The 12,321-nt window shown below is 45.2% G+C and overlaps 1 protein-coding gene across 1 annotated transcript in view; it reads left to right on the forward strand.

Moving 5' to 3' along the window:
- Positions 1-3,829: 3,829 nt before the first annotated feature.
- Positions 3,830-12,321, forward strand: part of agap1 (ArfGAP with GTPase domain, ankyrin repeat and PH domain 1) — a gene marked incomplete in the record, with an annotated part of 86,190 nt that continues 77,698 nt past the window's right edge. Inside the window, 1 exon segment of the mRNA XM_048234661.1 lies at positions 3,830-5,824. Coding sequence (XP_048090618.1) covers positions 4,477-5,824 — 1,348 coding nt within the window.

The raw sequence follows: 12,321 nt of genomic DNA on the forward strand, positions 1-12,321 counted from the left end.
GGTATCTCACTCCTCTCCTCTGGATTCTCCATCTCTTCTTTGGAGAGGTCTTTAGTTTTTTGGTCTCACTAGCCCCCTCTCTTGTCTCTTGAGTGACACTGCAGGTAATAGGCCCTCTAATAGAGCAGACTCTGAGGCCCTGCTTCAGCTGTACCAGTGATGTCTACATAAACTCTGTCCAATCATTACTGCATTTGCTACTTCAGTTTTTGCAGGTAGGTGGGAACCAAAGTGTCATTGACATTAGAAAACAGGATTAAAAATAACAGATATTGCATTTTTGCCAATATACAGTATTTTCCCACCTCATAATGGCTGATTGATCTTTTTCCCCATTACAAATTGAATTTGTGGTGTTGGAGTGTGCCTGTGACCGTCCTGATATGACTTGGCGTACAGTACTACTTCAGTCATTGAAAATACCATCATTGCTTTCAGTTTTTGGATTCTTTAAAATGCTTAAGCATCACATGCATAATTAACATGGGATTGGCAAATCAACAGAAACATTAAAATCGCTTTAATGCTAATTTGCTGGCTCATTCTTTAGATGTTATCAGCCAATGCCAATGACATGCTGATCCTGTGCTTTGTTAAACTGGATGCATCTCTATTACAAACCCAGCACTGAACAAGGATGGATGAAAGTGCAGTTTTGTGTTCTGTAACCAGTCTTATCAATCTTTCAGTGCATCACTAATATGAATTGGTGTGTGATTGCACACGACCTGCACAATGATCCCCCTGAGAGAAATCAAGCGTTAGTGTAGCAATAATTAGGAAACAGTAACAGTATGGCAGAAACCTAGATTTTGGGAGCGTGACTACATGCCACCATTTCTACTTGATGAAGGGCCATTTACACAAATAAAGACCCATGATTCAGGAGGTCAGAGCTGAATCAATTAGTCTGGATCTAAAGTGCTTCCTGTGCTCTGAACACTTCCTGTGCTCAACAGCCACAGTGCTGACTACACGGCCTCAGTCTACAGTGCTGATGGCGAGTTCACACAAGGACTGCAGCTTCTGCAGTCATAGTTATATGATAGATAGATAGAAAGATAGAAAGATAGATAGATAGATAGATAGATAGATAGATAGATAGATGGGTGGGTAAGTTCCAACATAAAGATGAGACATAAAAGACAGAGATAGATTGATAGATTGATGGATAGATTCATTGATTCCAACACCCATAGGATTTCTCCCATTTTAACCACTTTTATTTTAGCTGAACTTTCAGTATGTCAAAATTAGATGAAAGCCCTCATCTCCCAATGATTAATGTCAAAATTACTACTTGTTTTAAAGCATCTTCTCTAGTCCACCTGACATCACGTTGTTTGCAGAAAAAACTGAGGGTTCATGGCATAGGAATAATAACATACCCTGCCGTTATGTGTAGACTCCGTAATCTCAACTGAGACCCTATCTGTGGCAGTCTTATGTTGACAATATGACAAAGCTGCAGGCACGCAAACCACACAGTCACGGTGCCTTTCTTGAAAACAAATGGATTCATTACCCTCCCCGAAACTTATCACTGTTGGAACACTGCAAACATGATTTAATTTAAGCAGCTTTCATGGTCTAATTTTTTGGAATTTTGAGATTCCTTTGTCCTCTAAGACCATGAATGATGGAGACGGGTGGATACTGGTCCAGAGAATGATATGATATGGAATCAGGCGATGTGTGTATTATCTCGGCAAGCCTGTGTGTGTGCTTCTCTCGGAGAACGTGTTCCTACTGTTCCTGTGTGAGACTGCTGATCTCAACTGTATTTTCCAGATAAGGACTAATTGAACGCTTTGGGTGCTAGCCAGTGAAATGTATGCTTGGTCCATGCCAGTGGATCTTCACAGCTTTGGGTCATGCTTGGATTTTGAAGAAAGCAAAGCTTTAATTAGTTTCTGACTATTAGAATGCATGTGTAACTGTGTAGATATTTGAGGTGCTGCTGTAATTTCCAATGTGTCTAGTGGATATTCAGCCACAAATAATTGGGGACTAACAGGCAAGTTACACCCGGCGTGCAAGTCTAGTGTTCCGTTTGCAGAGCGTACTGTATGCTGCATCAGTTAGCTTCCTCTATGATCAATGGAACTGGCTACACCAGTCTTACAAGAACTATTTTTACGCTACGTGAATGGAAAACGTCAGTTACATGCCTGGTGTAGCCTGCCTGTAAAGCTGGATGTCTCTCTGGTGCTTTTCAGTTTACTTTTTTTTTCAGAAATCAGAGGGGCACACGACAAGGGTTATATGTTTAAAAAGCCTTTAATCTCACATCATGGTTAGTCAGTTAAAACATGCCTAGTGGATAATGTTACTCTCAGCAGATAGTGCCTTAGTATACACGTCAGTGAGGCCACACAGACTAGAACTGATGATGCACAAGGCAACTATTTGAGCGATGTCGTTAGGCAATGTTCCTGAATATTGTTGTGGCACATTCCCATTGATGTTGATCATCATTTTTTGTTCCGTAGAACTTTAATCATCAATTAGACAAATGCTCATGATCATCCAATCAGAACACAGTGAATGTGAATGTGGTTGCCCAGCAACATTTCTAAAAAAGTTGCCCCTTGTATCATCTCCTTACTGGATGACTAACTGAGGCCTAGAGAGAACAGAGATGGGGACAGTGAAAGAGGGAGTGGAGTGAATATAACAAGATAACTAATGGGCTTGGCAAGGTGAGGACATCAACTGGAAAGATTGGTTTTCTATTGTGGATGGTTAATAAGAGAAGTAAGGAAAGGAGTGGGTGCATGGGCTTTAGTGTGTCATCTTAATAAGCCTTAAGCTGAGCAGAACTTGCACTGGAGAGAAAAGCAGAGGGGGAGATAAAGGAGGTCATGTCCGTCAACCACCCAGCTGCACCATGGCCACAGGGAACGGTTGAGGAAACCGGCTGGAGAGAAGGAAAGGAATACTCCGAGTGTGTGATTCCGTGTCTGCTGCAGAGATGTGTTAGAGTGGTTTAATCTCTGAGCTTAGCCTAGTGGTGTTGTGTAATACGTTAAGACGAAGCTCTGCGCTGCTTTCTTTTCTCCAGGTGAACCGTTTTCATTGGAGGTTCATACCGGAAAAAAAAACTATTTTTTAGACGTTTCTATTGGAAAATTGCAACATAATTCAGATATAAAGAAACATGACATATTTGGTGTCCAATTCACGTGTCAGAAGGCACCGTTTTCCACTTTATTGAGAACCCGGGACAGTGCGATAGGTGCACCGTATATTCTTGTCCTCTGAGCTTCAGAGCCTTTGATGGACAGGGAGAAAAGGCAAACACAACCCCCCGCCAACATCCTGGAAAATGCGATCTTGTGGATCGGAGCTCTCATGTGTGCGCCGGCTCTCCTTGATTCCCCCTTGTGTCCCGACGCCATTGTTAGCCTACACAGTGAAATTAAAGCGAAAAGGAAGATGGGCTATGCGTAATATTGTGCTCAAGCTTCACAGATCTCGTAGAATTGCGTTTAGCTTGGGCTTCAATTGGGGTTGTAACAATTGTTATTCATTGTTCACTGCGTCTGAATAGCATTGTCATATTGTATAAGGCGAAGTGTAGCTGAAATACATTTATGTATGTTTCGAAACGCTCCTGTTGTTATTGCAAATTGCAGAATGTTCAGTCATAAGTGCAGTAACGTTGTGTTGAGATTGACCACAATGCGTAAAACGCAGTCTATGATGCAAGCGGCATGAAATGTTGTCTTGTCCCCCTCCGTAAGATGAACTCCGCTCCGTGTTTTCACCCCACCTCATTTCTGCTGTATGGTCGTGTCTCTTCTGTGCGACGAGAGGAACAGTCACGGTAGGGTAGGAGGCTATGGACCCGTGGCTTTTTTTCTCCTCTCGTTGACGGAGCCATTGTTCAGGAAACCGTGAAGCGCAATTCTGGTCGTGTGTCCTTGTATTTGAATCACAATCGGCCATACGGCAATGAAAAGAAAAGTAGTTAATCAGATCTAACGAACAAGCTGCCGACGCGACGGGGATGCATGGGCACAATAGCGGAGAGCAGACGCACACTACAATAATATTTTTTCAGGAGACGTTTTTATTCTAGCCGGGACTTTCTATTTCACCAAACGGATAGAAAGCTCTGTTTCCTCAGGATTCTGGATCCATTTTCACTGGATAGTACCAACTTTTGTGATGGGACTGTGTGTTGTAAACATCGCAAAGATTTTAGTGGCACCAGTAAGTCGAACATAATGAAAATAGATGCTAATGGTTAGGAAAGAAAATGCGCAAAAATAATTTTGCACTCAGCTTATTTGCACATTGTTGATGAGTTTGTAAGTCATTGTCTATTTATATATTTTTGGTGGCGATTTTTTGCTGTCACTTGATATGCACGTCGTAATTAATTTGCCGTTATCAAACTTAAGGTGATCACATGTCCTTTACAAACCCAGCGCGACTTGTTTATATTAATTTGAACAGCGCTGGATAAGAATGCACCTTTTGGATGGTAATTATAGTGACAGGATGGAGCGGGGAACGCCACAGAGGAAAACTGTTTACCGGATCTCTCTCACTTTAGTGAAAAAAGAAAGCTTGAATGACGGAACAGGGAATGGGGATGGGGGCACAGCACACCGGCGCCTAGAAAACCCCAAAGTGGGGGCTTACCGGCGCGAGGGCTCCGTGGACGTCCAGAGGAGCTGTTTCCTGGAGGAGCTGAAAGAGGTGGAGGATGAAAACGATGATTTCAGCTCACACGGCCACATGCGCAACTTCAGGACATTCAGCACAGGGCAGTTGGAGATTGGAAGGCTCAAAATATCTCGGAAAGCACAGCACTTGAACCAAGACCGCTCGCTGGAAATAAATGAAAAGGAAACAGGGACTTCAGCTCTGGCAGCAGCAGCAGCAGCAGGCAAACTCAAGCAGGGGGCCTCTGCAGAGGGAGATGTTCACAGCAGAAATGGACAGGAGGGGTATGCAACACAGGAAATGGTGGGAATGGACAGACTTAAGGGAGACTTGCGCACCACCACAGAAACCAGCAAAGTAGATGCAGCCAACGGAGGCACTGTGTCAACCAAGAAACAGGGAAACCTGAAAATGTCTAAGAGCACAGAAGAGCAGTACTACATCGCAGCCCACGAGCCTCAGAGAGACGAGGAGCTGAAACCTTCCTCCTCCTCCTCAGGCAGCAAATCCACAGACGAAGGAGGTAAAGGCAGCGCTAAATCGTCCAAGCACCCTCCACACACCCCTCAGGCCAAACGGCACCCCAGCCTGCTCCGGCGCAGCTTCAGTTTCCGACACTGGACCGGAGGGGAGTTGCTGCGCCTCCGCGCGCTGTCCAAAGAAAAGCACCACAGCAGCTCTGGCTGCATCGGCCGCGGCGAGGATGCCAAAACGCCCTCTGCGGTGGTGCTCCAAAATCCAGCCTTTCACGAGGACATTGGACGTGACCTGGAGTTGGCCGATAAGGACCAAACGTTGGATATGGACGACATCCTCAGAAAGTCGGACCCCGCGGCGGGCCTGAGCCGACGGGAGCGTGCCAAGGGCAAGAACCGCACGCTCGATAACAGTGACCTGCTGCGTCTGTCGGACCGTCCGCTGGGGGAGAAGGAGGGGTTCCTGCGTTCGGCGGGAGGGCACGGGGGCAGCCAGGAGCGCCGTCTCATCCGCTTCTTCAGCGGGATCTTCTCCAAGCGCGACTGCGGACTAGGGGCCACCACCTCCACGCCCGTCAGCAGTCCCAGCAACCGTGGACTCCGCAAGAAGAGGTCCGGCCTAGGATTTTCCCAGTCCAGCAGCGAGAGTGTCAATGGCTCCAAACATGAGGGTAACGGTCATGTCTGTGCTCAGTCATGTGTGTACGCTTGTATGTAGATCTGTCGTAGTGCAGCTGTTTCCGTAGGTGTAGTAACCCCATGATTTGCATTTGCAGTCAGATCCTGTGTGTGTGTGTGTGTGCGCTGTGGCAGGTCTAGTGTGTTATAATGACTTGTGCTTGCGGGCTCCATCTGCTGCGGTGGAGTTGACCCCTGACCCATGTCAAACTGACCACCTCACACACATGGCCCCTCTCATTTAGAGGCAAACACAAAATCACCTCTACTCTTAAGTGTGGTAATTGTGTTGACTTAAAGACTTCATGTAACTCTCAGGGATTATGTATCAAGGAACAGACGAAGCTACCTAAAATTCATTCATTCTTTCTGAACTTTAAAGCCAACTAAACTTTAAATTTGCAAAAAAAAGAAAACTAGGACAAAGGTTTGCATAATAAATCTTGTGATATTAGTTATTATCTTAAATGCACAGACTTAACTGTGTCCAAATGCATAGACTTATGAAGCCTAATTAAGTTGACATGTTTCTTACAGTGCTAATTTCCCAGCAGAGCAGCACAGGCTGATGCAGCGCTCACTCGAGCAGGAAGGATTTATCACTGAGCCGCTTGCGTTTACTGTTAACCGCGCTGAGTGTGTGGAGTGTAAATGTTACTCTTCCTCATTAGCAGCTTCCACATTCCGCACATTCCTGAGGCATCCTAGAAGTAGTAAAGACAAGAGGGTGTGAGATTCATGAAAGATTAGCTTGTTAATGTGCTAGCAAGCGACGCACGCATGCTTTCAAGTTTTGTTTAAGTAGTCACAAATTTTTTATATCTCCCATATTGCTGCATTTCTCAATTGATGTTTTATGAGAGAGAGAGAGAGAGAGAGAGAGAGAGAGAGAGAGAGAGAGAGAGACAGAGAGAGAGAGAGAGAGAGACAGAGAGAGACAGAGAGAGAGAGACAGAGAGAGAGAGACAGAGAGAGACGGATCTTCTATGCACAGCAAGCTACGCTGAACCCCTTCATTATTCTGGTTAACCATCGCTGTGGTCAGTGAAGTAGCCCCCTAAATTTAGGCACAAGCCGAGTGATGGTTATTGTGCTCCATTTGCATAGTGCAGGCGAACTGGAGAAGGCATCTGAACCGCTACAGTTAAAAATACCAGGAACCAGAATGTGAAATTGCATTTTCCAGTGTGAGGTCAGTAGTCGCTGCTGTGAAACGGTCAAGGCCCAGATGGAGGCTCCGCGTGCACCCTGAAGGGGACTCGTGAGTTAGCCAGCGCTGGGCTGCCGTCACCGCTAGTGCCGTGTGACTGCTGCCCTCCAACTCGGCAATGTTGACTACTAGCCTTCCACAGGGGTCTTGCGCTGAAAGTCCTTCACTTCAGCGTTTCGCCCCTAAAGACGTGTCAGACATGTGTGTGGACGCACATGGGTGTCTTTCTCAAGTTCACTGGCTGTTTCTCATGGCCTCTCTTAAAATAGAATAACAAGTCGCAATGCTATGCTCTCTAGGCCTTAAAATGCATAGTGACTAATATAATAACTATAATTATTTTGATTATTTAAAATAGATTGAGACGTTCATGTGGTCTTTCACAGCCATAGTTTAGGACACGGGTTTTGAAGGCATTTTCGGAGGCGGCGTGACGTCGCATGTGGCTCTGTAGGTCAGGAAGAGGGAGGTTTCCATGTTGTATCCTCTTCAGTGCATCTCTGTGCTTGGTGTGGTGTGGTGTGGTGTGGTGTGTTGTGTCGGGGGCACCATAAGCAGCAGTTCATAGATTATTCTAGTGTGTGTGGTGGAGCGTGCAGCCCGAGGGGGTCTCTTGTCATCTCACATCATGCCTCTCCTCTCCTCCCCCCCCGAATGTAGCAGGCTAATGGTGTCAGGTAGGCATGGCCCATAGCCCATGTGACCTACATCCACGCTCATGTGGAAGTAACGGCTCAGGCGTGACATTCAGTGTTGGTTTTCCATCTGTGGAGAAGATAGGCTGGATGCTTTAGCACTGTGAGCGATTTCACGCCAGGGAGTAGGTCTGACTACCACAGAGGGTCTGTTTAGTCTAAGGGGCCAGACCAGATATCAGTACCACCCAAGGTGGCCAAATTTCAATGGTGCGATTTCATTTGTTACACCAAAAGAAGTGAAAAAATGTGTGATAACATTTCTAAATGAGTAACTGTTTAATTTTTTAGCAGAAAACCTGTTTTTTCTTTAAAATTCCCATTGAAAAGAATGGGGGAATCTTGATGCCCCAGAGGGCCTAGTTGAACAGCAGCAATTACTGAGGTACAAGAGACATTATGAAACATAGATAATACATGGCACAGACACATTTTTATTCTTACTGAGGAACATTCTGACCATTGTCACACACTTACAATGTTGAACGAAATAGTCATAGAGGTGAAGTGAGGTAGGACACACACACACACACACACACTGAGTGGTGCTGTGTGGAGTCAGTAGTCTGTGTCTTCCTCTCCCTGTCTGATGCTCACCTCACCAATACCTACCTCTGTCACTTTAACCAAAACATTTAGTCTATATGTGCATCCTTCATTTGCAAACCTCCATAGGGTTCCTGTACAGTGCTGACAAGGAAAACGCGTTCACTTGTTTGCTCTCTCTCTCCCTCCCTCTCTGCGTGTGTGTGTTATTGTGTGTGCTGCAAGGATGTGTATGTGTGTGTATGTGCACGTGCGTGTGTGTGTGTGTCTTGCTGTGTGTGCATGTCTTGTATGTGTGTGTGTGTTCAAGTTTGTCTTGTGCAGTAGTAAGGCCATCCTTAAAAATATTTTTGTTTGCAGTAACAGCCAAAAAAAATAAAAAATGGGTTGGTAGGTAGGTCAATATTTTTTTTTTTTCAAGATTCTAAAAAAAAAAGTTCAATTTTGGTCATGGTGATTACCTAGGAATGAATTTACAAAATGTGCATATCGTGATCGTAACTGACTGGGTCTTCAACCCGTGCCTTCAGGCACCATTGCAAACCCCATTCTGATGCAGGTTATATAGACCAGCCTTTTCAAACTTCTTTGACCTGAGGCCCGGTCATGGCAGACTTTTGGGTCATAGGCTCATCTACATGTACCCAGAAAGAAGGCTACAATAGCTCTTGGCCACGTTATATTGAAATTTGACTATACAATACTCAATGCTATACAGTGTATTATACAGTCTCTGCTCTGTTTCTAAGGGCGTTCCAAAAAAACAACGTCGTTCTATTAAGTTTCGTTAAATAAATAAATAGCCTTCCAACAGGTTGAAGCGAGAGCTTTGATACAAACGTTATCGATTAGTTTCATTGAATGAATGCTCATACCACCACTTAATTGTAGGGCTCCATGTTTAATGACATCGATAGCAAAGCGTTTGTTTCTTTTTTCGTCGATCAGCGGTTTCTTGATCAACTAGCAAATTATCAGATGAAGCACCGGGCCTAATTTCCTCCACGACTCCATGGACCAGCAGTCTCCATGTTGCGGACCCATATTTTGAGAAATGCTGAATAGACCACAACCAATTTCAATACTCCGACACGGTCACCGCTAGACTAGGGGAGAAGGGATGAGAAAAGATCTGGCCACAGTTCTTCCAGAACTTCGTAACAGCGTTATCAGTTTGTGTGAATGAAACGGTGACATCGTAAAACCAATGGTGTAGAGATGGCGCCACAGGTTTTTTTTGGTGTATGTATGTAGGTAATTTATATTCACAATACTTGGGCCTACTAAAGAACTATTATTTTATTGCATTTGTATTGGTTGTTTAGAGTAAAAAAAAAACAATCGGTCGGTATTAGCATAAGATTTACAACCCGCAAGTCGGTCGGACTAAAAGGGGAAAAAAATAAATATTTGGGTCGGTTCTAAATTGACCGGGTCGGTCGGGTTACGGCAAACGAAAATATTTTTAAGGATGGCCTAATGAGTCAACTGTGGCTCTCTATATTGTAGCGCCATGGAGTCGTACATGTAGCTCTGTGAAAATAACGAGGCCTATAGAGCAGGGGAGCGTTGCAGTGGAGTAGTCAGTGTTGGGCTGCCTCTCAAATTTAAATGCCTGCACTTCCTGCAAACATGCGTTTTAGTAGGTCACCATTATGCTCCGTCTGGCTCCCATCTGACAGCACTGTTTGCCCCAATAAATATTTAATACTTACAGAGATTGTATACGGTACGCGTATTAGTGAATAAAGTCTCTTGGTCCAACCCCCCCCCCCCCCCACCCCCCTTCTAAGTCATTTTACTACGCTATCAAATTTGCCTCTGTGGAATTCGGAACATGTTTGTGCCCTGCTTAGTGTTGCTTTTCTTTTTCTGTCTGTCTGTCGTCTTCCTTCCTCCCTCTCTCCTTCCCTCCCTCCCTCCCTCCCTCCATCCCTCTCTCCTTCCTCCATCCCTCCATCCCTCCCTCCCTCCCCAGTCATCCTTCCCCTCTGCTCCGTCGGGGTCAGTTGTGTCTGGGGCGGGCGGCTATGTTGGGTGGCAGTGTCGCGGAAGGGCCGGATGTGCTCGTACGGGATTTTCCACAGCTGGATTTGGCCGGCTCCGCTGTGGTCCGATGACTGACTTAGGCCCCGCAGAGACACACACGCACACACTCTCTCGCACACTCTCACACACACACACACACGCTCTCTCACACACACACACACACACACACACACACACTCGCGGGCACCACCTGTATAGGCAGCAGCTCACACTGGCAAAATAAACCATACGGCAGAAATAACACACACACACACACACACACACACTTGTGCATATGAAATTGGAATGTGTGCCTCATCCGCAGTGGGGAGCGGGCAGTAGTCTCAGTAGGGTGTGTGTGTGCAAAGGCGAAGTGGCTTCTAATCTACCGTAATGCTTTTTTCTGTGGCCAACTGCATGTAAACACACCCCAATTCACATAAACAAATACAACCACTCTATGTTATTGAAGTGGTTGTTTTGTGTCATGGTTGCCTTTAATATACACAGTATGTTGAGTATTCATGTTTGTAGGTGTAAATGCACAGCGATGGGTTGGTGGTTTGTGTCCGTGTTAGATGTCTATATTAGGTACTATGGATGGGAACCTGTGTGTGTGTGTGTGTGTGTGTTGTAGGCACCAGCTGGAACAGTAACTCATGATCATAACTATGACTCACTTCTCCAGAGAACATGCACGCACAAACACACACGCACAAACAAACACACACACACACACACGCACACAGTGGCACCCAAAAGGTTAAAGCTGCGCTTGGCCGAAATCTTCACCTGTTCCCCTCTCCCCCTGTTCCTCCCTTTAGTCCAATGACACCTTAATGGGACGGTGTCCCCCCTGAGTGCAGCGCGAACGTTAATGCCACCCTTCCTGTTTGTTGTGGGACAGGGCTTATCCCTGTCATTTTACTGACTCTGGTCTTGAGCAGTGTGAGTGTGTGTGTGTGCCATGAACTGATCTGGTGAGAAGGGGTCCTCGTCCAGCGATCATGTCTGTCTGGGCAGATTGCTGTGCAGGAACGGGTCCCGGTGCCAACTGTGTGTGTGTGTGTGTGTGTGTGTGTGTCCTTATGCTCTGCTGATTAAAATGTTGGTATTAAGGTCAGTGTGTGTGTTACAGTAGATTACGACTAGGCTTGCTCGCGGGGAAGCCAGATGCTAAGCAGTGTGTACGCTATATATTGAGTTTGTGTGTGTGTGTGTGTGTTGCGTGCTTTGCTTGTGCCTGTGTTCATGTATGCTTGTCAGTTCAGGGATTAGGTTAAAAGAAAATTGTTTCCGAACACATGTATGCATGAGTGTGTGTTATGGAAAGGCACACCAGAATTTGTTCCAAACACGTGTGTGTGTGTATGTGGTGAAAAGGCACACCAGCTTCCTCAAACGTACTTGCATAATGCCTCCCAGTTGAATGTACACAGAGTCCTGCAAACATTCTCTGCAAATATACAATTAACGTCTTGAATTTCCCCTTGGGGATCAATAAAGTATCTATCTATCTATCTATCTATCTAACGTCGTCCCATAACGGAGTCTGCGAGATGGTTTGTTTACACAAGTGTGTTCTTATGTGCTCGTTTCTACATAGAAAACCGGTCCATCAGACGATTCAAGCCAAAACTTCACTTAAATTGTTCTCCAGGTTCTTTTGCTCCTCAAACTGTTACTCTTACAAGACTGATGTTAATCTACAAATAGATTTACTCCCCTGACTTTATTGAACAGTGTGATGTTTCAATCTGTTTTGAGTACCAACATTTTGGCTTTGAATGGCATTCCTGGAGTGCCGTCAAGCCTAAAAGGTTTCATTTCTGCCTGCCATGGTGGGAGCTAAACCACAATTTCAAATGGGCCAGAACTGAAAATCCATTTCTTGAACATTTCTGGCCATGAAAAGTCCTATTTTCTTCAGTGTTTTGACTGGATAAAGACATTTGTCTGTAACTTATAAATAACACATGTGCTTTGAGCCATGATGGTTTGATTTTATTGT

Source organism: Alosa alosa, chromosome 23 (assembly GCF_017589495.1).
Source record: "Alosa alosa isolate M-15738 ecotype Scorff River chromosome 23, AALO_Geno_1.1, whole genome shotgun sequence".
NCBI lineage: Eukaryota > Metazoa > Chordata > Actinopteri > Clupeiformes > Clupeidae > Alosa > Alosa alosa.